At 39.5% G+C, this 26,318-nt stretch overlaps 4 protein-coding genes and 1 long non-coding RNA gene across 7 annotated transcripts; 2 read left to right on the top strand and 3 right to left on the bottom strand.

The window, feature by feature from the left end:
- The first annotated feature begins 239 nt into the window (after positions 1-239).
- On the top strand, positions 240-3,841 carry LOC133709084 (uncharacterized). The gene is made up of 10 exons (XM_062134697.1): positions 240-527; positions 1,126-1,204; positions 1,304-1,378; positions 1,469-1,505; positions 2,184-2,267; positions 2,392-2,452; positions 2,566-2,672; positions 2,793-2,858; positions 3,368-3,528; positions 3,649-3,841. The coding sequence occupies exons 1-9, from the start codon at positions 443-445 to the stop codon at positions 3,464-3,466; spliced, it is 693 nt and encodes a 230-aa protein (XP_061990681.1). The 5' UTR covers positions 240-442; the 3' UTR covers positions 3,467-3,528; positions 3,649-3,841.
- Positions 3,842-3,934: 93 nt separating this feature from the next.
- Positions 3,935-5,437, bottom strand: LOC133709074 (class V chitinase CHIT5b-like). Its single transcript, XM_062134685.1, has 2 exons — positions 4,226-5,437; positions 3,935-4,129 (listed from the first exon to the last, which is right to left on the bottom strand). Exons 1-2 carry the CDS (start codon positions 5,346-5,348, stop codon positions 4,107-4,109), a joined length of 1,146 nt encoding a protein of 381 aa, XP_061990669.1. The 5' UTR covers positions 5,349-5,437; the 3' UTR covers positions 3,935-4,106.
- A 775-nt stretch (positions 5,438-6,212) lies between these two features.
- On the bottom strand, positions 6,213-9,975 carry LOC133709067 (cysteine-rich receptor-like protein kinase 10). Its single transcript, XM_062134673.1, has 7 exons — positions 8,701-9,975; positions 8,341-8,472; positions 8,077-8,234; positions 7,424-7,634; positions 6,980-7,217; positions 6,756-6,906; positions 6,213-6,666 (listed from the first exon to the last, which is right to left on the bottom strand). Exons 1-7 carry the CDS (start codon positions 9,839-9,841, stop codon positions 6,361-6,363), a joined length of 2,337 nt encoding a protein of 778 aa, XP_061990657.1. The 5' UTR covers positions 9,842-9,975; the 3' UTR covers positions 6,213-6,360.
- Positions 9,976-10,843: 868 nt separating this feature from the next.
- Positions 10,844-21,083, bottom strand: LOC133709043 (cysteine-rich receptor-like protein kinase 7). Of its 2 annotated transcripts, none has more exons than XM_062134650.1 (7): positions 19,717-21,083; positions 19,506-19,634; positions 12,395-12,576; positions 12,056-12,266; positions 11,574-11,811; positions 11,333-11,483; positions 10,844-11,252 (listed from the first exon to the last, which is right to left on the bottom strand). In XM_062134650.1, exons 1-7 carry the CDS (start codon positions 20,834-20,836, stop codon positions 10,953-10,955), a joined length of 2,331 nt encoding a protein of 776 aa, XP_061990634.1. In that variant the 5' UTR covers positions 20,837-21,083; the 3' UTR covers positions 10,844-10,952. The 2 variants fall into 2 exon arrangements, with proteins under 2 accessions (XP_061990634.1, XP_061990641.1); XM_062134657.1 differs by having other exon boundaries at positions 12,395-12,567.
- A 645-nt stretch (positions 21,084-21,728) lies between these two features.
- Positions 21,729-25,846, top strand: LOC133709060 (uncharacterized). Of its 2 annotated transcripts, XR_009846142.1 has the most exons (3): positions 21,729-24,257; positions 24,583-25,345; positions 25,548-25,846. It is a non-coding gene; the product is annotated as an uncharacterized LOC133709060 (long non-coding RNA). The 2 variants fall into 2 exon arrangements; XR_009846141.1 differs by having other exon boundaries at positions 24,583-25,846.
- The last annotated feature ends 472 nt before the right edge of the window (positions 25,847-26,318 follow it).

The raw sequence follows: 26,318 nt of genomic DNA, 5'->3' as shown, positions 1-26,318 counted from the left end.
AAGCTAAACAAAATTTGAATTTTCTCCTATTGAAATATTTTCAAATAAGTTTCACGTAATTCTTCAAAAAAAAAAAAAAATCTCACGTAACGGAGCCGTGTAGCTATTCGTAAATTTCCGTTATCAACACTGTTCCACCGCCCAAACCCGCGCACGTTCGGTAGCTTTTCGTAAATTTCCAATATTACCCCCAAACCTTCCAAAAGATCTCCACCACGCTCCACTCAACGCGTGCACTCAATCTCCCGCTCCCCTCCTTCAACCTTCCTCTCCGTCACTCTCGCAATCCCAATCACACTATAAAGCAAAACCCTCTCATCTCTCGCCGTCGATTCGAATTTCCAAAACCCTCGCTTTTTCCACTCTCACTCGCTCCGACGTCGTTTCGAATCGGCGCGCTTCCGATACTCCTCGTCATCGTCGGCTCCACTTCACCGCCACCATGCCTCGCGCCACTTCGAAAAGAAAAGCGCCACCGTCGACCTCCGCCTCCGTCACCTCCTCCGACGTCGTTTCGACTCGTCCCGGTATCTTTCTCTCCTCACATTCCGATTCGTTCATCAAAATTCAGAACTCATAGGCTTAATGTAGCCAAGAAGTTTGAATGAGCTGAGTTTAGTTACCAAAGTAGAACAGATTGTTTCTTTTTCTTTTTCTTGATCGTATTTCAATCGGTTTAGAGTGATTCAATTGCAATGGCTTGGATGTTAGATTGTGATTCTGAAGTTTGAATTGTCAAATCATCATGAACTTGTTGAGTTATAGATATTGCGTGGCCTCTGGATTTAGTATACTGTAATTTTTGTCAAATTATGATCCAGAGTGGCCTGTATTTGTAGGTTGTTGAGTTAATTCTGTTCTTCGTTGTATTGATGATGTTCTTAGTAATGATCAGATTAATCTTGCTTTCATTTTCGACGATTTTTCGTGTAGTCTTTGATGATTTGAGTAGTTATAAAATATCGCTGTAATTCTCATTTGAAAACATGTTATGATATTCGAAGATTGAATATGACATGTCAGCTGCTGATCTTGCTTCTGTGTGATGTGCATTTTGATGTAGTTGGAGTAAATCATTCTGTTGTATTGCGTAGTTTCGGATTTTCTAATGTTATTTAGCTGCAGGTAAAAAAGGCAAGAAGGAGGTAGACAAGATAGGCAGCCTCTTTGATGTGTACGCAAACAAGACCTTGGACATGATTGAGTAAGTGTGCATATATGAAGTTGATGCAAGTTCAATACAAAAATATGCATTGTCAAAATGTGGACTGTCTTATACTGTTATATATGTTTGATTGAACAGCCCAGAAGGAATTGTTTCTCTTTGTTCGCATTTGGGAGTGGACCATACTGATGTCAGAATCCTTATGCTTGCTTGGTAAGTTGCTGTGTTTGTTGACATGATGCTATTTACATACTCCGATTTTATGTCTACAACCTCATTGACAATGATGATTTTATGTCTCAGGAAAATGAAAGCAGAAAAGCAAGGCTATTTTTCCAGGGTAAGACAAAGCTGTGTAATTTAAGCAGTTGTCGTGTTTCCGATTGATGTACACGGTTTGCTTGCAGCATATTGAATATTCGTATTTGTGGGATATGATCTAGTTAGTGGAATGCCTATGAACTATTCACGTGTACACAAACTACAGGATATGCATATATATATATATATATATATATTTGTGGGATATGCTCTAATATGTTGAATACACTTGAACTTGAACTGCTTATGTATATACATACCAGTATCTTTATGTATTTATACGTAGTGTGTGTGTGTGTGTGTAGCTGATGTGGGATAAAAAAGAAAATTGTATGAGATAGTCTGATGAACAAAAAGAGACATGTTTCAGGTTCGGTTGCATGACAATAGCTTATGAAAGGGCTCTCTCATGGCCTACTCTGGATACTTGGAAAGGCCAGTATCTAGACGATGATCAGAGGATTGAGTGTAATAAGCTAGGTCCAAAAGTTGCTTTATTTGTAAAACTCAATAGAGCAAGATTTTTTTTTTTTTTTGCTTAATGAGATTATAACTGCTGCATTACCCTTGTACCCTTGTACTAGATTATGCTCTACATTAGTCTTCATTACTGCCTGTCAGGTCTACTTCCTTTTCTTTTTCTTTTTTTGAATTTTAGTTTCTACCAATTCCTAATCAGCAATCCTCTTCCAATTAGGAAGAGTGGCGAAGAGGCTTGAAAGATTTGAATGCTGACACCATTGCTAAATTGAAGAAAGCACTCCCAGGTCTGGAAAAAGAGGTATTCACAAATTTTGTTTTTATTTCAATAGGTTCACCTGTGCTGTTCTTGAGGTGATATTAGTACCTAGTACTGGATCCTGCTTGTGTTAATGGTATTGATCTTTCTTTTTGTCTTTGAAAAGTTGATGGCCGCACCCAAATTTGAAGATTTCTATGCTTTTGCATTTCAATACTGCTTGACAGGTAAGCTTACTTTCTTAGCATATATGCCTGTAGTTTAGTAAAACCAAACAACCTCTTTTATGAAAAGTTTCTCTCCCACTCACACTTTCCTGAAACTGGTTAAACTCTTGCAGAAGACAGGCAAAAGAGTGTTGATATCGAGACCGTTTGTGAATTACTGAGTCTCGTGCTTGGTCCCAAATACCGTTCCCAGGTTGATGTATTAATAAAGTATCTGAAGGTAGGTAGACGTCAATGGCCCATTATCTATCATCTTCTAGAATTTGAGGACTAACTTATTTCTTGTCTAAAACAAGGTTCTGTAATTTGTCATGTGATGGTTGGATTTAAATTTTGGCAGGTCCAAAGTGAGTACAGGGCATTAAATGCGGATCAGTGGAGACATTTTTACCGTTTTTGCAAGGAGGTATGCCATTGTAATTTCTTATAGTTTCTTCAGAAATTCTAGTTCATGCATTCCTTTGCACTCTTAAAGGCGTCTTATTTGGTTGGGTTGCAGGGCCTGGACATTGGCCCTGGTTTTTATTTCTTTTCTTACAATCCTCTTCATGATTTTGGGAGACTACACATGCATCTCTCGACTGCAAAATAGTTAGAACACTCTGTTCATGTAAATAATTCATAGGATATGCAATTTTGCCTAGAAGCTCCATGTCATTGTTTCTCTGGATAAAATGGGTGCAGCAAGACATGTGGTGTAAAAGAATGCACTTCAGAATAATCTCTGGTTAGAACCATGAGGAAAAATAATAGGGAAGCCCACCTGCATCGTTAATGGTATATTAGGCTTATTAGCTATCCCTGTACCTGATTTTTCATTTGGGGAAGGGTGCAGCTCTCAATTTGTGTTTGCTGAATCTAACACTTTGACTCGATACCATCAGTCTTAGTCTAATGATTCTTTCCTTTTGGCAGATAAGTTTCCCAGATCTCGAAGACTATGATTCTGATCAAGCATGGCCTGTGATAATTGATAATCTTGTTGAATGGATGAAAGAGAACAAGCAAAGCTAGTTTGAGCATCCTTGGGGACATTGTGATCCCTTTTGTGAGAATACAATGCTAACTATAAGAAGGTAACAGAATGGTTATTATGTCCTTTCTTTTCTTGGCCTTCATGGCTTGTATATTTTTTTTTTTAATGCATGATCTGGAGTTGATGGAATTGACTTTTGTTCTGTTTCATCTATTTGCAGGGCTTGCGAAGAACTCGACTTTTCGATTTTACTAACAAATCATTCATGCTTGTCGTTTTTCTTTGTTTGGGACTATTGGAGCTGCCTCTGCCTCTTATAAGAAATGCTACATTTTTCGCGATGAGGAAATTTTCAGTTTTAATCATAATTGTATCATCGAATGGGGTTCGCTGCTATGTTTTTGGCAATTGATGAATTGATACAAGACCTTTCTTGCAATTAGATAAAGTCCAAACGTACTGAAAATTTTATTAGGTTCTATTATAAACCAATCATAACATTTGAAATTTGACATAGGACGATTACAAGCTTTCCATATTATTATTCACAAATGTAAAAATAGACTAAATTGGTTCATCTTACCACACATAAAAGGCTAAAACTAATACACTCGGGGAGTTTATAACCAACTGTCGCCGGAATTTTGAGCACCAAGGAAGCCGCCCCTTGTTCATTCATCAAAGAATCCATGATTTTGAAGCTGTAGTTTCAGAAGAAGTAAAAAAAAAACACATTAAACAACATTGTTTTACTGAGAAAAAAAAGTAGCGGATAGTAATTTGGTCAGGAATATTACCTTGGGCCGAGATCTTCCAATTGCTATCATGAACGATGGCCCAAAAGAAGTACCCACGAAGCCCAAGAGCTTGAGCAAACCCTATCTTGGAGGTTGTTGTAAAGGCATCATCAAATGCAATCCAACTCGACCCATTAACAGAATATACCGATACGGTGTCGGCGTCATATACCACGGTGGCGCCCGACTCGTCATTTAGGGCCTCCAACTCGTTGAAGCCAAGTGAACCATTTCCTGGGCCTGGGCCTATAGCAATGGATCCAATACCGTTATCTTTAGGGTCTTTGAGCTCCCATGTCCGGCCATAGAGTGGCAAGCCCATTACGAGCTTGTTTGGGGTCATGCCACCGTTGATCCATGACCTAAGCCCGTAAACCGAGTTCACATTACTATTTGGGTCAAATAATGGTGCATTGGGCCCTGTAATATTGCTCCAAGCCCCGTGATAGTCGAAGCACATTACATTGGCCCAATCCAAGTACTTTTCCATGTACTTAATCGGGTACGAGCGGATGACGGCGTCCAAGAAGAACTCAGCGGAGAAGTAGACAGCGGCAGTGAGCAGTAGAGGTTGGCTATTTGTGGCCTGGGCCTCTTTCTTGATTTCGCGGCGCCATTGTTTTAGCAAGTGGCCCAAGGCCTTCATTTCTTTTGGGCTTTCAGGGTATTCCCAGTCCAGGTCCAGCCCATCAAACCCAAACTTACGTGCAACTTCTATGGCCGAGTCAATGAAGTTTGACCGTGAGGACGGGTTTGAGGCCATGCTAGCAAAGATGTGTGCCACTTCTTCTCCGGCACCACCACCCATGGACAACATGGTCTTCACCGGCGGAGATTTATGGCGGAGGGTGGTGGTGAAGTTCGAGAGGAGTAAAGCCGTTTCATTTGACAGCTCAAATTTAAATGTAACGTTGCTCGGCACAAGAAAGGCATAGTAGACGTGAGTAAAGAAACTAGTGTCTATGGCTGAAGGTGGGAAATTATCCGAAGGTGGATAATAGCCTGATTTCACCACTGGAGGGTTTTCCGACAAGGACTCTGCCGCACTTCCGGTCGTGATCATCGTCAAGCAACATAGGAGAAAAAGAATAATAAGATGCCCAAAGTTGTTGAGGCTTGGCATTTCTTACAAGAATGAATGAAATGTGGATTGTTAGAACTCAATCATGGCTATGAACTTATGAAGAGCTAAAGGCTATTTATTTTTTCCAAAGTTTTGAAATGTTTTCGGTGCATACAATAGAGGTTATACAAAAAGTTAAAAATAGTGATTACATAGAGAAAACTATACCAAGAATATTAACTTATTAAGCCGTCCGTTCGGACTTATGTATAGGAACTATGGGATTAAACAAATCATCAACTCTGTCTTGCTTATATGGAATGGAATCCGAGAGGTTGAGTTGAATGACTTATGATTTGCAGAGATTCATTAACAAAAAATTGTTAAGATTTGAGATCGACTAGCTACTTCCTCCATGTGGTTCGAGCTGTCGGATAGGATCTGTTCTGGTCTGAGAAAATATGCTTATGCTGTGTTTTTAATCCGACACCAATCCCATGATACATGCTTAAGGTGATGAAAAGCAGCAGAGTCGTATTCAACGTATATATTCTTTATTCCTGATATTAAACTAAGTCATTTATTTATGGTATTGACAATACTATATATTTTGATGTGTGTTAACTTTTAATATGGTGGATTATGTGGTTGTCCTGCTTTTGATGTATGGTTGTGAAGATGCGCGCTAAAACGATGAAGACAGGAGTTTAGGGAGTTGATGAAGCTCCAAACCTAACAACAGAAGGGCTTCACTAGCAAATGTTGTCAAAATTAACCATAATATATAGTTATATACTTCATAGTTCATAGTGTTCATACCATAATGTCACTTAATTACGTGTGTTAGTAGCTGAATTGACAGATTACTTGCTAATGCAATATCATTAACTCGAAAATTGGAAACGTACCGAATGAAGACTGCAATGATCTGAATGGAAATTTTATATTGTTAGTTTTGGTGTTCAGTTGTATCTGTTAGGGAATCATTCTGTTGATTTTGATTGTAAAATTAATTTTCATACAAAACAAACAATTTTTCTAGCAATGACTACACTGTAGAGAGCCTGCATTTTCATCGGGGTAGCAACTCGGAAATCTGTGCATCATTAACTGATATTGCTTGCTGTGATGTGGATGTGCTTGCCATATGTTCATCTCTTTTCCCTGAGAAAGCTGTCTTTGTAGGAATAGGGATGACTTCAGTGTCAGACTTGAGCATTGAATACACTTCCAACATTGTAGGCCTATCATCCGGATTTTCCTGTACACATAGTAGAGCTACTTGCAAGCATCTCAGCAATTTACAGGAAGAAGAAGAATCATCCAGTGCTGGATCGATAAATTCCACTCCTTTGTCTTCCCTCCATGATTCATATGCCTGAAAAAAATTCAAGGTGACTTGTATTTTAGAACAAAATGTTGGTTTACACTTTACAGTAGTGATATATGAAGCGATATATAACTTACATATTCCAAAAGGTGCAAACTTCTGTTCGGACCGTAGAAGCTTGTACTCCTCCTTCCACTGATCATTTGCAAAAGTAGAACTCCGAAGCTGTAGACATCGTACTTCATGGAGTATATACCTTTATTTACATATTCAGGAGGAACATAGCCGCTGCATTGGATATAACATGTATTAAAGGATATGAACATGTGTGAATATATAACAAAGAAGGCAATTCACTTACTATGTTCCAACAATACGGCCTGTGTTTCCTTCAAGTTCATCTTTCTTGAAAAGTTTAGCCATTCCAAAGTCGGAAATCTTAGCATTCATCTCATGGTCAAGTAAAATGTTGCTAGCTTTTAGGTCTCTGTGAATAATTGTCAAATTAGAGTATTCTTGGAGATATAGGAGTCCTTGAGTAACCCCTTCAATAATATGCACACGCTTCGTCCAGTCTAGGAAATGCCGTGTGGAAGGATCTGCAAGATATCAAACTCATAACTAAAAGGCAGGCAATGGAGCAAGAAGTGCACATAATAGTATGACAGGTTTATGTGACTCTATGTTTGGCCATATATTGTTGGCTCCTCTTTCCCTTACGTACAATTTAATCTTTTGGATTAAGTATTCTGCTATTCTAGCATGCACTCTCAAATGCAACAAGAAGCACAAAAGAATTGCATACCAAAAAGGTAGAAGTCCAAGCTTTTGTTAGGCATGTACTCGTAGATCAGCATTTTCTCTTCCTTCTTACTGCAAAATCCAAGAACTCGAACTAGATTTACATGTTCTAGTCTTGCAGTGAGTGTAACCTCATTTCTGAATTCCTCAAGTCCTTGAGTTGATGTTTTTGAAAGACGTTTTACAGCTATTTCCTGTCCTTTTCGCAATTTTCCCTGCAATATTTGAAAAGCTATGGTTAGCATGGTTTGATAAGAAATCAAATTGTTAGCTGCTCCAAAGATGAATTCTACAAATGTACACTCTGATTATTCACCAGCATTTCTAGCACTTTACACAGATTTCATTGAACAATTACTAAGAAGTATTACTGGATAAGCTTTCAGTTCATTATGCAGTAGCCAATGATCATACACAGCTTTCAGTCTAAAATTTCTTCTTCTTCTTTTTCTTTCTTCAATTATTAGGTATTACTATCACAAAATCCCTACTTCCGGAGGTAGCTCTGTTTCATTTATCTAATGCTTAACAGATCATAGTACCTCGGACCACTTAATGAGCTAATTCATACAAAAGCTACAAATGTCTGCATATATCGTTGTTTTAAATCCCAGTTCCCACACTGTAGAAGTATGTAAATAATATATAACATGTTACCTTGTAAACAGGACCAAACCCACCCTCTCCGAGCAAGTTTTCGCTCGAGAAGGTATTTGTAGCAGCTTTGATAGTGGAAAAGCTGAATTCTTGCAGATTTGGAGAAGCACTAGTAAAAGCTGATTCTGATCGACATAACTTGCGCAGAATTATCTTCCCTGAAATCAGAAGAGATACCAAATAATAAAATGAAAATGCATATCTGCTGTATGTCCATGATAACTAAAAAACTTCTATTGATCATGATATAATTGCTATTAGAACCTTTTGTCTTTAATAATTTTCTTTGCAGGTAACACACCGCAGAGGCTATGAGGATGATGATCATAGTAATTGGAAGGAAAATTATAAGCAGTAACCGCCTCTTCTTCCCGTGAGCATTTTCTTCATCCTGAGCTGTCAATCATAAAGCAGTAGAAAGCAACATGATCGATGCAGAATTCAACATTTTGCAAAGAAAACAATTGAACAAGGGAGGTCAAGAACATTGTCATATATAAGTTTTTTTTTGTATTTGAGCTCTTCAATAATAACTTCTGTCACAATTAGACCTTCTTTATGCTCTTTATAAATGTTGAGGTAAGACCATTTTTGGTGGGGGGGGGGGAGGTAAGAAATGAGTACCTGCCCGAGAAAGCACCCAGTTGTCATCATTTGTGACTAGAAACACATTGTAACCAAGTAACTTCTTTTCCTTGGCATATGCAATCTTATCTCTGATAGCTTCAACATCATCAAATCCAATCCAGCTCAATCCAATGATGCAGTAATTCACAACATAACTAGCATTATACATTATTTTAGCTTCGTAGCTTCGAGTATACCACTTGATGTACTTATAGCTCATGGAACCATCTTGTGTCACAGCTAGACCAGCTGCAGGTGCTCCAATTCCATTGTCATTCGGGTTCGCAAGAGTCCACGCATAGCCATGGTAAGCCAATCCCATAACCAGTTTGCTAGCAGGAAATGAATTGTTTAGCCACTGCCTTATACCATAGTCTGTATTAACATGACTTGTTGGGTTATATAGAGCAGCATGAGCACCAGTAACATTTTCCTTCAAAGGCAGATGATAGTCATATGCCACCACATGTGCAAAATCCAAGTTCCTCTTCATAGACTCAATCGGATAAGTCATTGATCCGAAAGAAGGCACATACTTAACAGCCATTGTCAGCATTAATTTTGACTGACTTGAGTTTCTTGGCTCAGAATCAATAGCAGCTCTCCATTCATCCAACAGCTTTCCCAAGTTGATCATATCTGCTTCTGTGTTAGGCCACAGCCAAAACAAGTCTATTCCCCAAAAGCCGTAGCGCCTTGCGGTTTGGATTGAAGACTCAATGAAAGACCTTCTACTAGAAGATTGATTGAGCATGGAGGACAAGACTGATGAATTGACCTTGTCACCCAATATTCCTTGAGCTGTTGAAGCTTGTCCATTCCAGATGGACAGGAGTGTGATGATTGATGGGTTTTTTCGCTTAACGATATCGGTGAAGCTGGAGTAGTACTGCTGATCAGCTGAGGGAATGATGAGTTGGTAGCTGGAGGAACTTACATTGGCAAAACCACATATAAGATGAGTAAACAAGGCAGAGTTTATGTCAGGAATAGGAGACTCACCACTGGCATACCAGTAACCAGCTCTAATCCATGTTTGTGCATATGAAGAATGAAACTGAGGAGAAATGAAGAAGATGAAGAGAAGGATCAGGTGGATTGGTTTTGACTCCATGGAAAGATAGATGGGTACTTTCATTTGTGGTGCAAGGAGGACCTAACATACTTGTCATCTTCCACATGGACTATTGAACACGCACATATTTTCTTGTTGACGCATTTCATTGCACGTCTCTGCAAAAAAAATAGCAAATGAATGAGACCACATTTGAAATTGTGGAACCGGAAACGTAAGCAAGACACAATTTTCAATCGTTGACAAAGCTATAGAAGAATCAAGAATCCTTAAACAACATCAACAGGTGTTTTTTTATGTAATAAATTGTATTCAAGTAAATTCAACTAAAGCATACCCTAATGCATACCATCAAAGTATGTCATACTTCGGAGTACCCAAAAATCTTGTTCGAGTAAAAAATTCATTGATTCAACTCATAGGCTGTTATATGGGTCTGGCTGTTCATTACATGCACGAGTTGGACCAAATGTTGTTTAATATGACTCCCTATCAATTTGCATGAATTTAATATTAAGTTTTTTTATAAAAAAAATTTATGGCAAATTTAATATAAAGTTTGTGTAACATTTTTCTTTTGCAAGTATGACAAGTTTCACTTTGGCTTGGTTTGCTCGAGTTCACAATATAAATATATGTGACAAGGTCAACGACGTTAGAAAAATGCAACCCTACGTTGTGGTTGTCTCAGTTAAATCCAATACAGCTTGTTCTGTGTTCAAATAATGCAAATAATGTCAGGGTCCTTCTGGATAGAGTTTGCATTCATTCTAAAACCAGTAGTACAATTTTGGGTTGTTTGCTTTCATCATAATAAATGGGCACCCTAGATTTTTGTTGCAAGTCTCAATAATTGAGATTTTTCCGTACCTCTGCCTACCAATCAACCTGCCGTATACGTTATTGTGAACTGTTGAAGAATAGGATATTATTGGTGCTGTAGTGCGTCACGTTTGCTCCTATCTAACATTGAACAAGCACCCATTTTTGGTTTCATATATAGTTTGCTGCATGTAGTTGATTTATAAAGATTTGTATTTGTTAACATATGGTTGTGAATGGAAAGAAAGAAAGAAAGAGATGTTAAACAAGGAAATCAGTTATAGATGTAACATATTGTAACAGAAGAAATTACTATACAGATCCTTTACATGTTATGTTTCAGAAAGAATTGTCATCGGGGCACAATTTCGGACATTGTTGCATCATTGACTGAATAGATTTCTTTGTACATATGATCCTCATCTTCATCCTTCGTAACTGAGAAAGCAGGCTTTTTAGGACTAATGATGGCCGCACTTTCGCTCTTGAGTATCGAAGAAACCTCCAGCATGGATGGTCTATCTACTGGATTTTCTTGGACACATAATAAGGCTACCACCATGCATCTTAAGAGCTTGCAAGACGAAGTCGAATCATCAAGGGTTGGATCTATGAAATCCTTGCCTTGGCCTTCTTTCCACAATTCATATGCCTGAAATAGTCCGAGTTAATGTTTTACAATTCTTGCATATAAAATGCAAACTTAGAAAGCTTTGGTACCTATCAACTTACGTGTTCTAGAATGTTTAAATTTCCATCTAAGCCATAAAAACATGAACTTCTCTTGCCACTTATGATATGCAGAAGCAGAACACCGAAGCTGTAAACATCGTATTTCATGGAATAAATGCCTCTTCTTACATATTCAGGGGGAACATAGCCACTGCATTTCATATAAAAACTGTGAGTCTGTGACTAGTACTACTAAATATGAAGCATATCTACTGAAAATGTGAAGAGCAATTTCACTTACTATGTTCCTACAATGCGACCAGTGTTTGCCTCATGTTCATTCTTTCTGAAAGCTCTGGCTAGACCAAAATCTGATATTTTCGGTTTCATCTCATCATCTAACAGAATGTTGCTTGCTTTCAGATCACGGTGAATTATTGTAGAGTTTGAGTATTCTTGGAGATATAGAAGCCCTTGAATTACCCCTTCAATGATGTGGACACGTTGCTCCCAATCCAAAAGATTACAACTACTTGGATCTGTATGAAGGTAGATTACCAACCATGATCAATTAGTCATGTACACAATGTTGAGATAGCAGAGTGGTTCACACACATCAGATTGACAAAATGAGCTTAAATTGGTCTTAGCAGGTTTCTTTCAAGCTTATATGAATGTTGCTTCGGCTTTGGACATCGTAGGGAACAATGGAAGTGCAGAATACGCCTTTTTAAGCTATAGAAATAATGGAATGTGATTCAAAGCAAAGGAGAGTGTGTATACCAAAGAGGTAGTGATCCAAGCTTTTCTTTGGCATGTACTCATATATCAGCATCTTTTCTTCCCTTTTGGTGCAATATCCCAGAACTCTAACTAGATTCACATGATGCAGTGTTGCAGTAAGTGTAACCTCATTTTGAAACTCTTCAAGGCCTTGGTTTGAAGTTTTCGAAAGTCTTTTCACAGCTATTTGCTGACCCTTCCTTAATGTACCCTAGAAAAACCACACCAATTATTAGCATACTCCTTCAAAGCACCAACTTTAGACAGTAATATGAAGTAAAGATTCTGCATTGCATTTTCATCAAAATTTATATAATGAATGTCATTGATGCATGCTACCTTGTATACAGGGCCAAAGCCACCCTCTCCAAGCTTATTCTGACTCGAAAAGTTATTTGTAGCTGCTTTGATAGTTGTGTAACTGAATACTTGCAGATTAGGAGCATTGCTGTCAAAACTGTCTGTACCTGGAACTATATTCAATAGCCTGTAAACTGATCTTTTGATATTGTCTGTAATCCCTAAGCAGAAACAGAACAAAGAACAAATTATAAATTTTTTTCGCCCAACGTTTAGCCAGAGAACAAACATCGAAAATAACAGCAATTCTGTTGTAGTATACATGAATCATATTGTAGTATATATGAGTCATAGTATAAATGTCTATATCATGTATAAATAGGCACTTGAGTGTATAAATAAGGTACTTGAGTGTATAATATAGGTATAGAGACTTGTGTGACAAGCTTTATGCCAAAGGGCAACAAGCATGGCAATTATCATCATCACAGCTACCATGATTGAGCTGCAGCTGTAAATCAAGTTGATACCAAGCTTGAGATTATCTTTGAGCTTTCACACTTGTAATGTATTCCTATAAATACCCTCTTGTATGAGATGAATAAACACACATGAATCTCCATTCTCTCTGCAATATTACTCTCTCTACATTCCTGTTAATTTACGTTTTTCCTCAAACACGTTATCAGCACGAAATTGCTCTAGAATTAGAATCGAAATTGACAAGAGTAGAGGAAGTTCATAATCCAATCAAAGTCATTTTTCCAAACCTACAAAAAACCTCCAAACCCTAGCAAATATCAAAGCCCCTGATTCAAGAAGCTCAGAACCGGCCTCAGAATCTCACGAACCGGCCGGAAACTACCGGAACCGGCCACCGGAAAATTTGGAGTGCTGCCGGACCGCTGCCGAGACCTGCCGAGCAGCTGCGCAGAAGCTGCCGAGAAGCCCTGCCGAGTCCTGCCGAGATCTGCCGAGAAGCTGCCGAGCGAGTCCTGCCGAGACCTGCCGAGAAGCTGCCGAGCGCATCTGCCGAGACCTGCCGAGCAGCTGCGCAGAAGCTGTCGACAGCACCTGCCGAGAGCTGCCGAAAGAATCTGCCGAGCTGCTGCCGAAGACCTGCCGAGCCCCTGCCTAGCAGCTGCGCAGCAGCTGCCGAGACACCTGCCGAGCTGCTGCCGAGCAGCTGTCGACACATCTGTCGACAGATCTGTCGGGCACTTTTTCGGCGACTTTCCGGACACTTTTCCGGTGACTTTCGGGACACTTTTCCGGCGACTTCCGGACACTTTTCCGGTGACTTTTCGGACAATTTTCTCGATTTTTTCCAGCGACTTTTAAGTCACCTCCGACAACCTTTTTCCGGACAAATTTTCTGGCGACACTATTTCAAGGTATTTCTTATTAAAAGTTCCTGTTTTTTGAGTTTGTATTACTTTTCTCTTCTTTTCAGGGACTTGTAATCAAAAAGGCGGAATTATAGAAATTCACGCTAAACGAACTAAGAGCGTTCGTAATCTATGAACTAAGAGTGTTCATAATATTCGGACTAAGAGCGTCTGCAAGCATCGATTTTTGAACTAAAAGAGGAATCGTGGGGATTCACGCTAAACGAACTAAGAGCGTTCGTAATCAATGAACTAAGAGTGTTCATAATATTCGGACTAAGAGCGTCCGCAAACATCATTGTTTTGGTCTAATCCAAATATTCTTGGAAATTGATTTCTTGGTAGCATAGCTCGGAAATCTTATTATTTTAGTTTTCGTGGAAGTTTAAACTCCGAAACTAATATATATTCTCTTCTTATTTTTCAGAATGTCGAATGAACCTAGACTCGACTTTTCAATACTTGACTCAACAGGCTCGGAATACCATGGCTGGGTAACCGACGTTGAGAACCATCTCACTGCGAGAGGGATATTACCCATAATCCAGGCACCTAACGAGGGTCTTGTGTTCCAACGAACACCCACAAAGCACGCACAAGCTATTATCTTGATGCGACGCCATATGGATAAAGCACTCAGATTGGAATACATGTCAATCAAAGATGCAAGAGACCTATGGGCAGCGCTAGAAGAGCGCTTTGGTAATATCCAAGATTCCCTCCTCCCTGACTTGAAGGTTCAGTGGAACAATATACGATTCTCAGACTTCAAGTCTGTTGCTGAATACAATTCAGAAGCTCTTCGCCTAAAGGCCATGCTGAAGTTCTGTGAAAAACCTCTCACAGAAGAAGAGCTAATTGAGAAAACTCTCTCCACCTTCCCCGTCCAAGCAATTATACTATCAAAGCAGCATCGCACTGAATTTAATGCTGGACGACTTACAAGGTTCAATGAGCTCATCAATATTTTGTCAGTAGCTGAGAAGCACGACAACATCCTTGTAAAGAATTATAATCCAAGGCCCATTGAAACCAAGAGCGTTCGTGAGGCGAATTATAATGCACCCAAAAGAGGGCGCAAGGAGCGGTACCCTAATAACAGGGGACATGAAGGACATATGGGTCCATATAACCGCCCCAATAAAGAAGAAAACTGCAACTTTAGAGCGGACACACGTGGTGGCAATTCCACACGTAGGAGAGGTGGATATGGCAACACCATGGGCCGTCGAGGTAGCACCATGGGCCGTGGAGGTCGCACCATGAGACATGGTGGTAACAACAACCCTCCTAGGCAATATCCACAACGTGCACGACCTGCACCTCAAATGGAGGGATATAACCACAATGACATGTGTCATCGATGTGGATCAATTGAGCATTGGTTCAAGCAATGCCATGCAAGTACCCAACTAGCTGCAAGCTACAAGGAGTATAGGCAATTGAGAGAGCAAGAAACCAATCTTGTTGAAGATGAAGATATAAATCTTGCTGAAGGTAAAGATATCAATCTTGCTGAAGATGAAGATGGTGAAGATATCACTCTCACCACTGAGGACTTCAAAGCTGCAGATAAAGAGCACGAGGATGCCGCAGACTTTGATTAGAATAGTCCTTTCTATTTTCCAAGAATGGCAAATGTGCCTTAGTCAAATGACAATTGTATTAAAACTTTTTCTCATGTGGCGCATCCAATGTAGTATGATGTCTAGGAAAGTAATTGAGATCGGGGTACTTAAGCGAGCCTCGCTCCACCAACATCTCTCTACTTTCCTGGTCATATTCATTGGAGTTACCAAATGGATTGAGTAACTACAATTTGTCTAAAGTTTGATTTTATTATGGAATAGACTTTGGAAAACTTTGATGTAATCATTGACTATTTTCCTTATTAATAAAGTGCCGCATTATTATTCAATGTCATGGACATGTGTTAAATTCCGAACTTTATATAAAGAGCCAATAGTTTTCATGTGGAAACACATTGTGAGAATGGACAAGAATTCCTTTGCATTACCTCTAATAACTACGGACATAAACGAGTATTAGAGAAACTTATGTGTCACTCTAGTGGGTTGTATGCAACCACTATTCGAGCCATTGAATCAAACCATGTCATAAGAGATGACTTATGGGATTCTGACACATATAGGCTTTGGCAAGAACGTTTGAGATATCCAGGTTGTGATATGATGCTCCGTATATTAAAGACTTCACACGGACATCCATTCTTCACAACGAAAAGAAGTACGAACCAAAGATTGGTCCAAAGAGTTACTTCTAAAAGATATCATTCGTTTTGCAAAGCTTGCTATTTTAGCAAAAATAGGATTGAGACCATCCTATGCAAAGGACACTAAAGAAAATATGCCATTCTTGCAAAGAATTCAAGGTGATATTTGTGGACCTATTCAACCAACTTGCGGACGTTTAAATATCTCATGATGTTGGTTGACACGCAAACACACTAATCACGTGTTGTGCCATTGTCCATCTATAAAAGCTGTTTATGCTATACTCATAGCACATATAATATGACAACGGGCTCACTTCCCGGATCATCCTATTTAGTCATTTGGATTTTGACTATGCTAGTGAGTATACATCGAAGATTTTCGATGGTTATTGCAAAGGGAGTGATGTTGGACATCACATTCCCATATACACACCTAAATGGTCTCATGGAAATAACTACGATGGTAGTTCAGACATTGGCAATGCGCACCAATCTCTTTATATCCGCTTAGGGTGATGCAATATCGCATACAACTATGCTAATTCCTCTATGACCTACCGCCACTCAATGTATCCCTGCGTTACAGCTAGTGACTGGGTACAAATATTTTGTACTTACGCACATTCGAGTGAGTCATTTATGTGCCAATGTGAGCCATTTATGTGCCAATTGCGACGCCACAGCGCCTATGGTAGGTCCTTAAAAACAAGTGAGCAACTTAGTTGGAATTGAGACTCCAACAATCGTCCACCACTTAATGCCCTTGAAAGGCGATCTCTTTCCCGTTTGATTTACGGATGTCACTTTGATGAGACAGTCTTCCGGTCGTTAGGGGGAGATAAGAACACGAATGTTCAGCAGGAACGACAGGAATTGTCGTGGTCTGTCCCCACTATGTCTCATCTCGATCCCTATTAAAGTGACGAGATCACACACATTTGCTGCAAAAATGCCTGCAAGGAAGGATGTCCCTACAAAAGGACGTAGCGCCACCCTACACAGAGGTAGGCAAGGCGCTAACGCCATAGAAAGTGGCACTCTGGCGTTACAGGCCATGGCCCCAGCTAGGATGCGTGGGAAGCCCGTGGATTCGAAGGATATTTTGGCATCCTTAGATCATCGACACTCAACATCCGTCTCATGAGTATCTTCTGGATTATGGTTATCGTTGGGGGACGCCTCAACGTCAGAACCTATTCCTGAGAATATAGAGCTTTATGAAAATTACACTAGTGTACATGAGACGTGGAATAGAAACTCCATCATAATTGATGATGTAGATGCGCATTTTGATGCGCATGAGTTTGTTGAGATTGATGATATCGAACCACGCTCCGTTGAAGCATGAATACCAACGTAGAGAAATTTAGCCTAAATGGAAAGATGCGATCTAGATTAAACGAAGAGGAAGGTCTTTGAGCCAATGATGCCAACACCTCCTTACATAAAACCTATTGATTAAATGGGTCTTCGTTAGAAAGCGTGTTGAGAAAACGAGATGGCAATCTCGCCTTATGGCGCAAGGCTTCTCACAAAACGCCCTGGAATTGACTACGATGAGACATATTCTCACGTAATGGATGACATTACATCCACTACCCTTTCAGTTTGGTAGTTTCCAAATAACTGAACATGCAGCTTATAAATATGGTCACTACGTATCTCTATGGGGATCTAGATACGGAATATACATGAAAGTTCATAGTGAAATTTTATTTACCCAAATCAAGTGGCTCTAGACCACGGAGCGCGTTTGCAATAGAATTGAAACGCTCACTAAAGTGACTACTTGATTGGGAAGGGATATGCCCTTGCGTTTCCATAACAAGTTTCGGATTCTATCACGGTTTTCATGTTAAACATGATCTTCATTAGAAGCCCTTAAAGAGTTAAGGGAAACCGTTGAACACTTGAAATCCGAGTTTGAGATGAAGGATTTTTGGGGAAACACGATTAAGCCTCGGTTTTTGAACTTGAGCACCGTGTTGATAGATGCTTAGGCATTTTGACAAGGTCAAGCCTTCAAGCACCCCATGATCATTCGTAGTCTTGATCCTGAAAAGGATCCTCTTTGTCTGAATGGATGATCGGACGAAGATGTGCTAGAGAGGCTGAAGTGCCTTACTCAAGTACAATAAAGCGCATTATTGTACTTAGCTCAATGCACAAGACTGGACATCTCACTTTGCCATAAACTTGTTAGCTAAAGGTATAGCTCTGCGCCAACGCAATGCCATTAGATTGGTATAAAAAGATATCTTTCGATAACTTGAGATGTACGATCGATATGGGCTTATTCTATCCCTACAAAGAAATGATGGAATCAGACCCATCACACACCAGAAACGCCGCCAAACGCTGGCCTGCGTTTTCTATTCCTACCCCAAAACGACAGAAGTGTTTTGGAAAGTTTTGCTGATATTTGGTATCTGTTGACCCATACAAAGGCCTTCCCAGACTGGTAAAGTGTTCACCATGGGTAAGACCGCGATACCTTGAAGGTCTACAGAATAGACCTTAGTCGCTATATCCTCGATCAATGCAGAGATTATTGCTCTTCACGAAGTAGTTCGTGAATGTATATGGATTAGATCCATAGTTACGCATGTTCGAACAGTTGTGGTTTGAAGTCTACAACAGATGAGCCTACAAGCATTTAAGATAATGCTGCTTGTTTTGAAACAAATGAAGCAAGGCTGCATCAAAAGCGACAACATCAAGCATAAAATCAGCAACAACAGACTCTCCTAAAAGATCAAACAGAGGGGGAGATGTCTACATATATTGTCTCGAAACGTGAAGAGTGTGTTGTGCTCTTTTTTCCCTTTCGACCGAGGTTATTTTTGTCCCATAGGGTTTTTATTACTCGACAAGGTTTTTAATGAGGCAACGAGAGAAACACCACGTTTGGGAGACACAAGGAGGAGTATCTAAATCAGGGGGAGTATCCAGAAACATACTCCACACTCAACGCGCGTTGTGCTCTTTTTCTCCTTCGACCAAGGTTGTTTTTTCCCACAGGGTTTTATTACTTGGCAAGGTTTTTAACGAGACAATTTCGAAGCGCACGGCCTAGACAATGCTATTAAACATGAAATATCCAAGGGGGAGTGTTGTAGTATACATGAATCATATTGTAGTATATATGAGTCATAGTATAAATGTCTATATCATGTATAAATAGGCACTTGAGTGTATAGATAAGGTACTTGAGTGTATAATATAGGTATAGAGACTTGTGTGACAAGCTTTATGCCAAAGGGCAACAAGCATGGCAATTATCATCATCACAGCTACCATGATTGAGCTGCAGCTGTAAATCAAGTTGATACCAAGCTTGAGATTATCTTTGAGCTTTCACACTTGTAATGTATTCCTATAAATACCCTCTTGTATGAGATGAATAAACACACATGAATCTCCATTCTCTCTGCAATATTACTCTCTCTACATTCCTGTTAATTTACGTTTTTCCTCAAACAAATTCAACATATAAATACATATGGTTACAGTCTAAGAAGATTACCAATTGACTTGAGTACTCTCCTTTGTAGGTAACACATCATTGTTCCCAGTAGGATAATAATCATAGCAATTGTGACCAGAACAATGACCAATAACCGTTTCTTGTTCTGTTGACCTCCTTCATCTTGAGCTGTCAAGGTAAACATGGTGGTGACCTATTTTTTTTATCAAAATTAAACATGCTAAATACCTGGAAGCTAATATCAACCTACCTGCTGCCCTAGAGAGCACCCAATTGTCATCATTGCCAACTTGAAACACATTGTAGCCAAGAAGCCCCATCTTCTTAGCATAAGACACTTTCGCTCTGATAGCCTCTACATCATCAAAATCAATCCAACTTGACCCAATTGTGCAGTAATTCACCACATAAGTGTCATTGTACGTAGGAACTGCACCATATCCATATGTCTTAATGAACCATTTGATTAACTTGTAGGCCATGGACCCGTCTATGGTAACCGCAGGACCTGATGCCGCTGCACCAACATTATTGTCGTTGGGATTCACAAGAGTCCAACCATAACCATGGTAAGGCAAGCCTAAAACCAGCTTGCTAGCAGGTAGTCCTCTGCTTATCAAGTCCTTAACACGACTATTCGTGTTAGTCCCATTTGATATTGGGTCATATAAAGCAGCATGAGGGTGTGTGAAGTTTTCCTGTTTAGGAAGATAGTAATCATATGCCAGAAGATGAACCCAATTCAAGTTCTTCTTAATTGAGTCAATCGGATAAGTGACGGTGTCCATAACCTGCATATGATGATGAAGTGCCATTGTCAAGAGCAAACCTGACTTTCCTGGCTTTTTTGCTTCAGAATCCACCGCAGCACGCCACTCATTTAGAAATGTTCCCAAAGATGTGGTATGCATGCTTGTTCTTGGCACGGCCCCTGTAAGGTCTAGCCCATCAAACTCATAAAGTCTAGCTGTCTTTATTGAAGATTCAATGAAAGATCTCCGGTGAGAAGACTGGTTCAGCAATGAAAATAACACTGAATAGTCTTCGCCTCCACCCCAGATGGATAGCAAGGCTGTGACTTCTGGGTTTTTGCGCTTGACAAAATCTGTGAAAGAGGAGATATCTTTTTGGGTGGAGGAGTCGATTGAGAGCTGGTAAGTGGAAGAGTTTATATGGGCAAAACCACATATAAGGTGAGTGAACAATGTGGAATCTATGTCAGAAACAAAGAATCGATTATCAACCCCTGTGTAATGGTAACCGGCTTTGATCCATGACTGAGTGTTTGAACAATTGAAGTTCGTAGAAAAGAGAAAGAGGAGGAGAACTTTGGTAGCTATTGATAAATGGTATTGCATTTTCAACAACATATGTCAATAGTGTTTTCAGAAACATAAGAAGGAGAACCTTCAATCACAAATCTGGTGTACAAATTTCGTATGAAAGTGATTCTCTCTTCTTCTTTGTCACAAACACCTAAAATATAATGTGGACATGGAAAAGTACCAGATTTTTGTGAGGCGCGTGTACGAGAAAACAAGAAAGTTAGGTACTTAGGTTGCCCCATGAAAATAATGGACAGAGACACCACCTGCACTTGTCTACAAAATAAAAAATCGCTGGAAGGTGCATAGCCGCCCGGATTAATGACTAAATGGTTAGAAAATCGTTTGCAATTTAGGCGGCCGCCTAGAAGCTTCGGTCGACATCGATCTCTCTCTCTCCACTACTCTTGCTGCCTCTCTCATTTCCCTCTCGTTTCTGAGTTCTGACCGATCGACCGTTGACAGCTCAAAGGTCCTCTCGCTCACGTTTTTGATGCCGATCATCAGAAGGTTCCTTTCTCTCTCCTCCATAGCTCGACCATCTTCAGAGAAGACGGAGACTTCTTTGATTTATTCTGGGGAGAGGAAAAGATAGAGAAAAGGGGTCATGCAATCTGAAAGTGACGAAGAGTTAAGGAAAAAGTCTTGGGTAGGGGCTGCCACGTGGTGAGGCCGTGCGGCCCTCCAATCAAAATTCTCAAACTTTTCTCTCTTTTCCGAAACTGCCCCTGATTTTTAATATGCAACACCCAAAATACCCCCCTGCTTGGGGTATGATTGGCCCGCCCCGCTGCCACGTGGTGCGGGTGCCGTACGTAAGACCTTCTCAGAGTTAAGAGGGAGAGAGATCAGAAATTGGAGAGCGTCTGCTGACCACCCCATGTGGATGTCCAACTGGGTATTTAAAAGGGCGTGTCTTACACGCTCTGTTTATGTCAGGAATACCAAAAAAAGGCAAACGGTAATTACTGCACTCACATGCAGTGCACATGTTTCATAATTGCCTTCTCCTTATTTTTCGCACCACTATCACCCTCAGCAGCTCAATGAGGTATGTGTATGTTTCTGCTGAAGATTTGAGTTTTGTGGGTATATCTGTGGATTCTCTATGGGACTGATTGTTAGTCTTGTTTTTGAGAACAAGCATTGCATCTTAATTTTAGGTAAAACTAGTGCTTTCTGTATGTTAATTTTTAAACACAAATGCTTCTAGGAGTGGGCAGCTCAAATCGGCCGCCGAATAACCAAGCTTAGGATTACCCTTATCTCTATATTTCATCTCTGATTTGTTGATTCATATGAGAAAAACATTTAGTTTCGCTTCATTACAATTTGCAGTGCACATAGTATTTTTGACCAAATTGCATTTAGTACTGCCAAGTCTGTGTTTTGGTATTCAACTGTTTTATTTTTTGTGTTCGAATTTGTTGCTGGAAGACCTATGATGGATAGAACTAGGTGATGGGGGAGTGAGGAATGGAACTACAAAGGTTATGCAAATGGTTTCATCTATTCAACATGTCTACAAGTATAAGCTACGCTCTATATTTGGCTTCATATATATTATTGACTGGTTCTTTACTTCCTTTTCGGTGCTTCTTTGTTTAATCCTTCTTGCAATTTGTTCTAATTTTTCTTTTCAATTACTGTAATTGTAATTTTCCCCTCTTTCCCTTGAGTGGGTGAGTAAATCACCTATTCAATATTAGCATTCAGCATCATCTCATCAATCTCTGCATGTAGCCTTGTGGGTTCTTTACTTTCTGTTTTACCAATTTGGAGTTGGCTCTATACTGCTGCTGCGAATATAATGAAATTGAAAGACAAAACTTTTGCACCGGGAGCTCTTAAAAGTTTACATTTTGAGAATTACTGGATAATATCAGAGTATATAGTGTACACAGTACACACATATTGTAGCTACTGCTCTCTCATTCTATTGCTTAATCTACTTAATGAGGTCATGGAAAGGGATTCTCTTAGGATTGCAATATTTCCTAAAAATTTGTCACTTGATTTAAACAACTGTCTTTCTTTTAAATTCAGATGAAAGTATGCATGCAGGGTCTCCATTTCTCTGTCTTTTTATTGCATCTAAATGTTTTTATGATGACTTGTTATAACTTACTGGAGATGCATTGATAAAATTTATGCTTGGTCTTTGAATTACAACCAGATTTTTGGGTTAGGAATTTGTCAAGTGTGAACTTGATAAGTGAAATTTCTAGCTTCGCATGTGTGTCTGCTGCTTCTTCTTGCATAGACTGACTTCTGAGTTCATTTTCTGTTTCATGATACCAGCCTTAGATGTTTCTATCTAATGCAACCTTGTATTTATAGATTTCAGACAATGATTATAAGCTGATTTGATATATGTTTTCAACCGTAATGATATAATTAGGAGTTTGTCTCGAGTATTGCTTGCATAGTTCCCGTGAACTCTAGTATGTTGAACTGCTAGAACTCACTGACAGTTATGTTATTAAGAAAGTGTCACGGAGCTTTACCCAATGTGAAATCTCAAGTTCAATGGTCTTAGTCTTTGTATGATTTAGGAACTTGTATCCAAGTGAAAATGAGCTACTCTATTTCTCCCATTGTAATGGAACTTGGGTGGTAGTTGGGCTGCTGTATCTTAATAGGATCTTTATCTGTTGGAGCTCCAACAACTTGGACTATAATTGTAATCAATCAAACTCACTGTGCCTATTGGAAACGTGTGTGAATGGAATCTTGAGAAGAAATAAAGTGAGCAATCCACTATGAAGGAACCTAGTGTCAATTGGAAGCTGTTGATAGTGTGGTTTCGAATAAGCTTTAGATAGTATGGGTTTCGAAGGGTTTTTTGGCTGGACTAGTTTAGTGGGGTTTTGGTGTGGTTTCGAATAAGTTTTAGATAGTATGGGTTTTGAAGGGGCTTTTAGCTGGACTAGTTAGTGGGGTTTCGGTTTCATATTTGGGTTTCTTTTGGGAGGTGGGTGTACTTCAATGGAGTTGTTCTAGAGGTTTTTCAAGGATTCAGAACTGGGTTTGTGGAGGAATTCAGGAATTCAGTTTGTTCTAGTATATCTACAGGTAATGTTGCAGGTCAGTTTTGCCAGAAGATTTAGTGGGTTCTTGCAGATTTTTGCAGGCAGTTAGTAAAGAAAAGATGCATTTTTCTGCTTTTGAAGGTTCTTAAAGACTTGGTTTGAGGAATTGGTGTTTGGTTCTTCAGCTTTTTAATTTTTAGGCTAATTTTGGCTTAGATAGTATGGGTTTCGAATAAGTTCTGATTCCAGTTTATGGATAAAATTATGTTGCTGCAATGAGTGGGGTCTAAACATGGATTAGATCCAATGCTAGATCTAGTTTTAGTGGGATCTGAGTAGCAATTCAGGATTTAAAGTCAAGCCAGCAACTGGCAGGAAAAATTGGTTGTGACCTCTACCCGTTCTGTGGAAAGGACGCCCTCTAACCTACTGAGGTAATATCTTCTCATGTTGGCAATTCATTTTTCAGTTCCTTCTGTAATGCATGAAATGATGAGTCCAATATTTGATTTGCACTATGTAATTGGATATAACTATACAAGATAAGACATAGAAAGCTGCATGTAAACTATGTTGCTGGAATGACGGGATTTTTTCAAACACAAGCTATCTTTTTTCATTCATTTCTATCAGTTTCAGAGTCTTTTGTTTCTCCTGAAGTTCTGCATTAGTTAATAACTTGGAGTTGCAGAAGTTAATTAAAGTTTTAATAGCCTGCAATTGACAATTTAATCTGGTCCATGTGTTCATTATACATAGGCTGCTAGAGTCTTTGAAAGTCAATTGGCAGAGTCCATCTTGGAAGGTAATGGGCAACTTGCATTTCAAAAGCTTGCAACTACAACAATTGAAAAACTAATGCCGATGATAGAAGGGAACGGAGAGTTTGGTCAGGCAAGGTGGAGGCTAGTGTATGCACCAGAGACCCTAGCTTGCTTTCTGTTGATCCTACTGTAGATCCTCTCAAATCCCTGGCCAGTAATATTTCATTTGGTACAGAAGTTGAAGTCCAACTTGGGAAAACGTCTTCGGGTATTTTTCAAGCAAACTCCTTAATCTGCTTTCTATATTGTTGCAACTCACATTTGATATTCTCCAAATGCATTGGTTCTTCAAAAGTTTTGGAAACTTTGTGTGCAACAGCTCAGTATTTCAGGTATTCAAGTTTTATAATTTCCTCTACGGCGTAGTAGTGATATTTTGAGTTCAGGCTCACTTGTTCAGTTACGACTGGACATATATGCATGCAGGTGATGGCGTCAAAAGGCCTCAAGTGACAACAATTGTGGGAGAAGTAAGAGAAGAACACTCAGAGAAAGGTTTGCTGCCAACAAATCGATTCATGTTGCTACTAGATTCCACATTAGTGTGTTTGAAGGTATTTTGTTGAAGTCCGAAGTAGCTGCTGTAAAATCTGATGTGGGGAGGCTCAGACCAACGGTGGGATGTTTGGAACCCAATATTGAGACATTGACACAAAAAATAATTGAAGTAGCAGAGTTGTTCTGAGAACTGAGAGTTGGTTTGTACTTTAGCACTCCAAATTTGTAATGACTGACCATCTGAGGTTCATCATCTACTGCAGATGGGAAAGTGTTGCAGATTTGTTTTATTTTCAGTCTATGTTAAATCACCGAATATGTATTGTGTCCAGTTAGTATGTTTTGTTTGTGTGAACTGAAATATATGTCCAGTTTCTAAATTATTTATATGTTTTTGTGCAGGTTCTTTGTTTGGTGAAGACTTGATTGTGCAAACGTACAGCAAACCTTTGCAACTTTTTGGGAATTGATACAATTTTTGTATCAAACATTACAACGTTTTTGGGAATTGATGAGGACTTGATCAGTTCTTGTATCAAATCAGTTTTTGTAGCCTTAGTGGCTTAGTACCTCAGTGCAATTAATCAGTGAGACTCTGAGGAACTGAGAATGTGAGTTTGAGACTTGAGTTTATGTGGGATTTGTAATTATTTGTATCAACTATCAACTCAGGTTCTGAAATATCAAAGTATTCAGTGATGTATTTTTTTTTTTTTTTTAATAGTTAGCAAAATTTGATTTTATGTGAGTTAGACAAAAGCCCGGCCCGACCCTATTCGGAAAGGCTGGCCCGGCCCGGCCCTTTTGGCCCTTGCAGAATGGTCCTGAAGGGTAGGTAAGGGTTTGCATTTTGAGGCCTCGGCCCGGCCCTAAATTCCGTTGACTTAGTCAAAGCCCGGCCCTGCCCTACCCTAAGCCCTAAATTTTAGGGTAGGGCTGGCCCTAGCCCGGCCCATGATGAGGCCTAAAGGATGTTGTAGAGAAAGCAGAGTCATTCTTTACGAATGTTGGTGTTGATTACATGACCCATTCCAACCATTATGCTTGGTACCCGAGCATATGGTTGAGGGGGGATGTTAAGGGTGTAGTATAGTAAAAAGCATTAGTTATATTTTCTTCTAGTATATGAAGAGTATACTGCAAAAATGAGTGTAATAAGAAAATCCAATCACA

This window comes from Rosa rugosa, chromosome 1 (genome assembly GCF_958449725.1).
Source record: "Rosa rugosa chromosome 1, drRosRugo1.1, whole genome shotgun sequence".
Classification (NCBI taxonomy): domain Eukaryota; kingdom Viridiplantae; phylum Streptophyta; class Magnoliopsida; order Rosales; family Rosaceae; genus Rosa; species Rosa rugosa.
Note: the sequence above shows the minus strand (reverse complement) of the source record. Positions and strands in the feature narration are given on the sequence as shown.

Bases quoted from the DNA above. Each gene is read 5' to 3' on its own strand.
- LOC133709074 (XM_062134685.1), bottom strand. From the start codon at position 5,348: ATGCCAAGCCTCAACAACTTTGGGCATCTTATTATTCTTTTTCTCCTA. The intron at 4,130-4,225 runs GTAATATTCCTG...CTGAAACTACAG, and splicing joins TTGGAAGATCTCGGCCCAAG to CTTCAAAATCATGGATTCTT.
- LOC133709043 (XM_062134650.1), bottom strand. From the start codon at position 20,836: ATGTTGTTGAAAATGCAATACCATTTATCAATAGCTACCAAAGTTCTC. The intron at 19,635-19,716 runs GTAGGTTGATAT...TTACCTTGACAG, and splicing joins GGTGCTCTCTAGGGCAGCAG to CTCAAGATGAAGGAGGTCAA. The intron at 11,484-11,573 runs GTAAGTGAAATT...TATGAAATGCAG, and splicing joins GGTCGCATTGTAGGAACATA to TGGCTATGTTCCCCCTGAAT.
- LOC133709084 (XM_062134697.1), top strand. From the start codon at position 443: ATGCCTCGCGCCACTTCGAAAAGAAAAGCGCCACCGTCGACCTCCGCC. The intron at 1,379-1,468 runs GTAAGTTGCTGT...TTTATGTCTCAG, and splicing joins AGAATCCTTATGCTTGCTTG to GAAAATGAAAGCAGAAAAGC. The intron at 2,859-3,367 runs GTATGCCATTGT...TCCTTTTGGCAG, and splicing joins TTTACCGTTTTTGCAAGGAG to ATAAGTTTCCCAGATCTCGA.
- LOC133709067 (XM_062134673.1), bottom strand. From the start codon at position 9,841: ATGAAAGTACCCATCTATCTTTCCATGGAGTCAAAACCAATCCACCTG. The intron at 8,235-8,340 runs GTTCTAATAGCA...TTCTGATTTCAG, and splicing joins AAAATTATTAAAGACAAAAG to GGAAGATAATTCTGCGCAAG. The intron at 6,667-6,755 runs GTAAGTTATATA...AATTTTTTTCAG, and splicing joins GTTTGCACCTTTTGGAATAT to GCATATGAATCATGGAGGGA.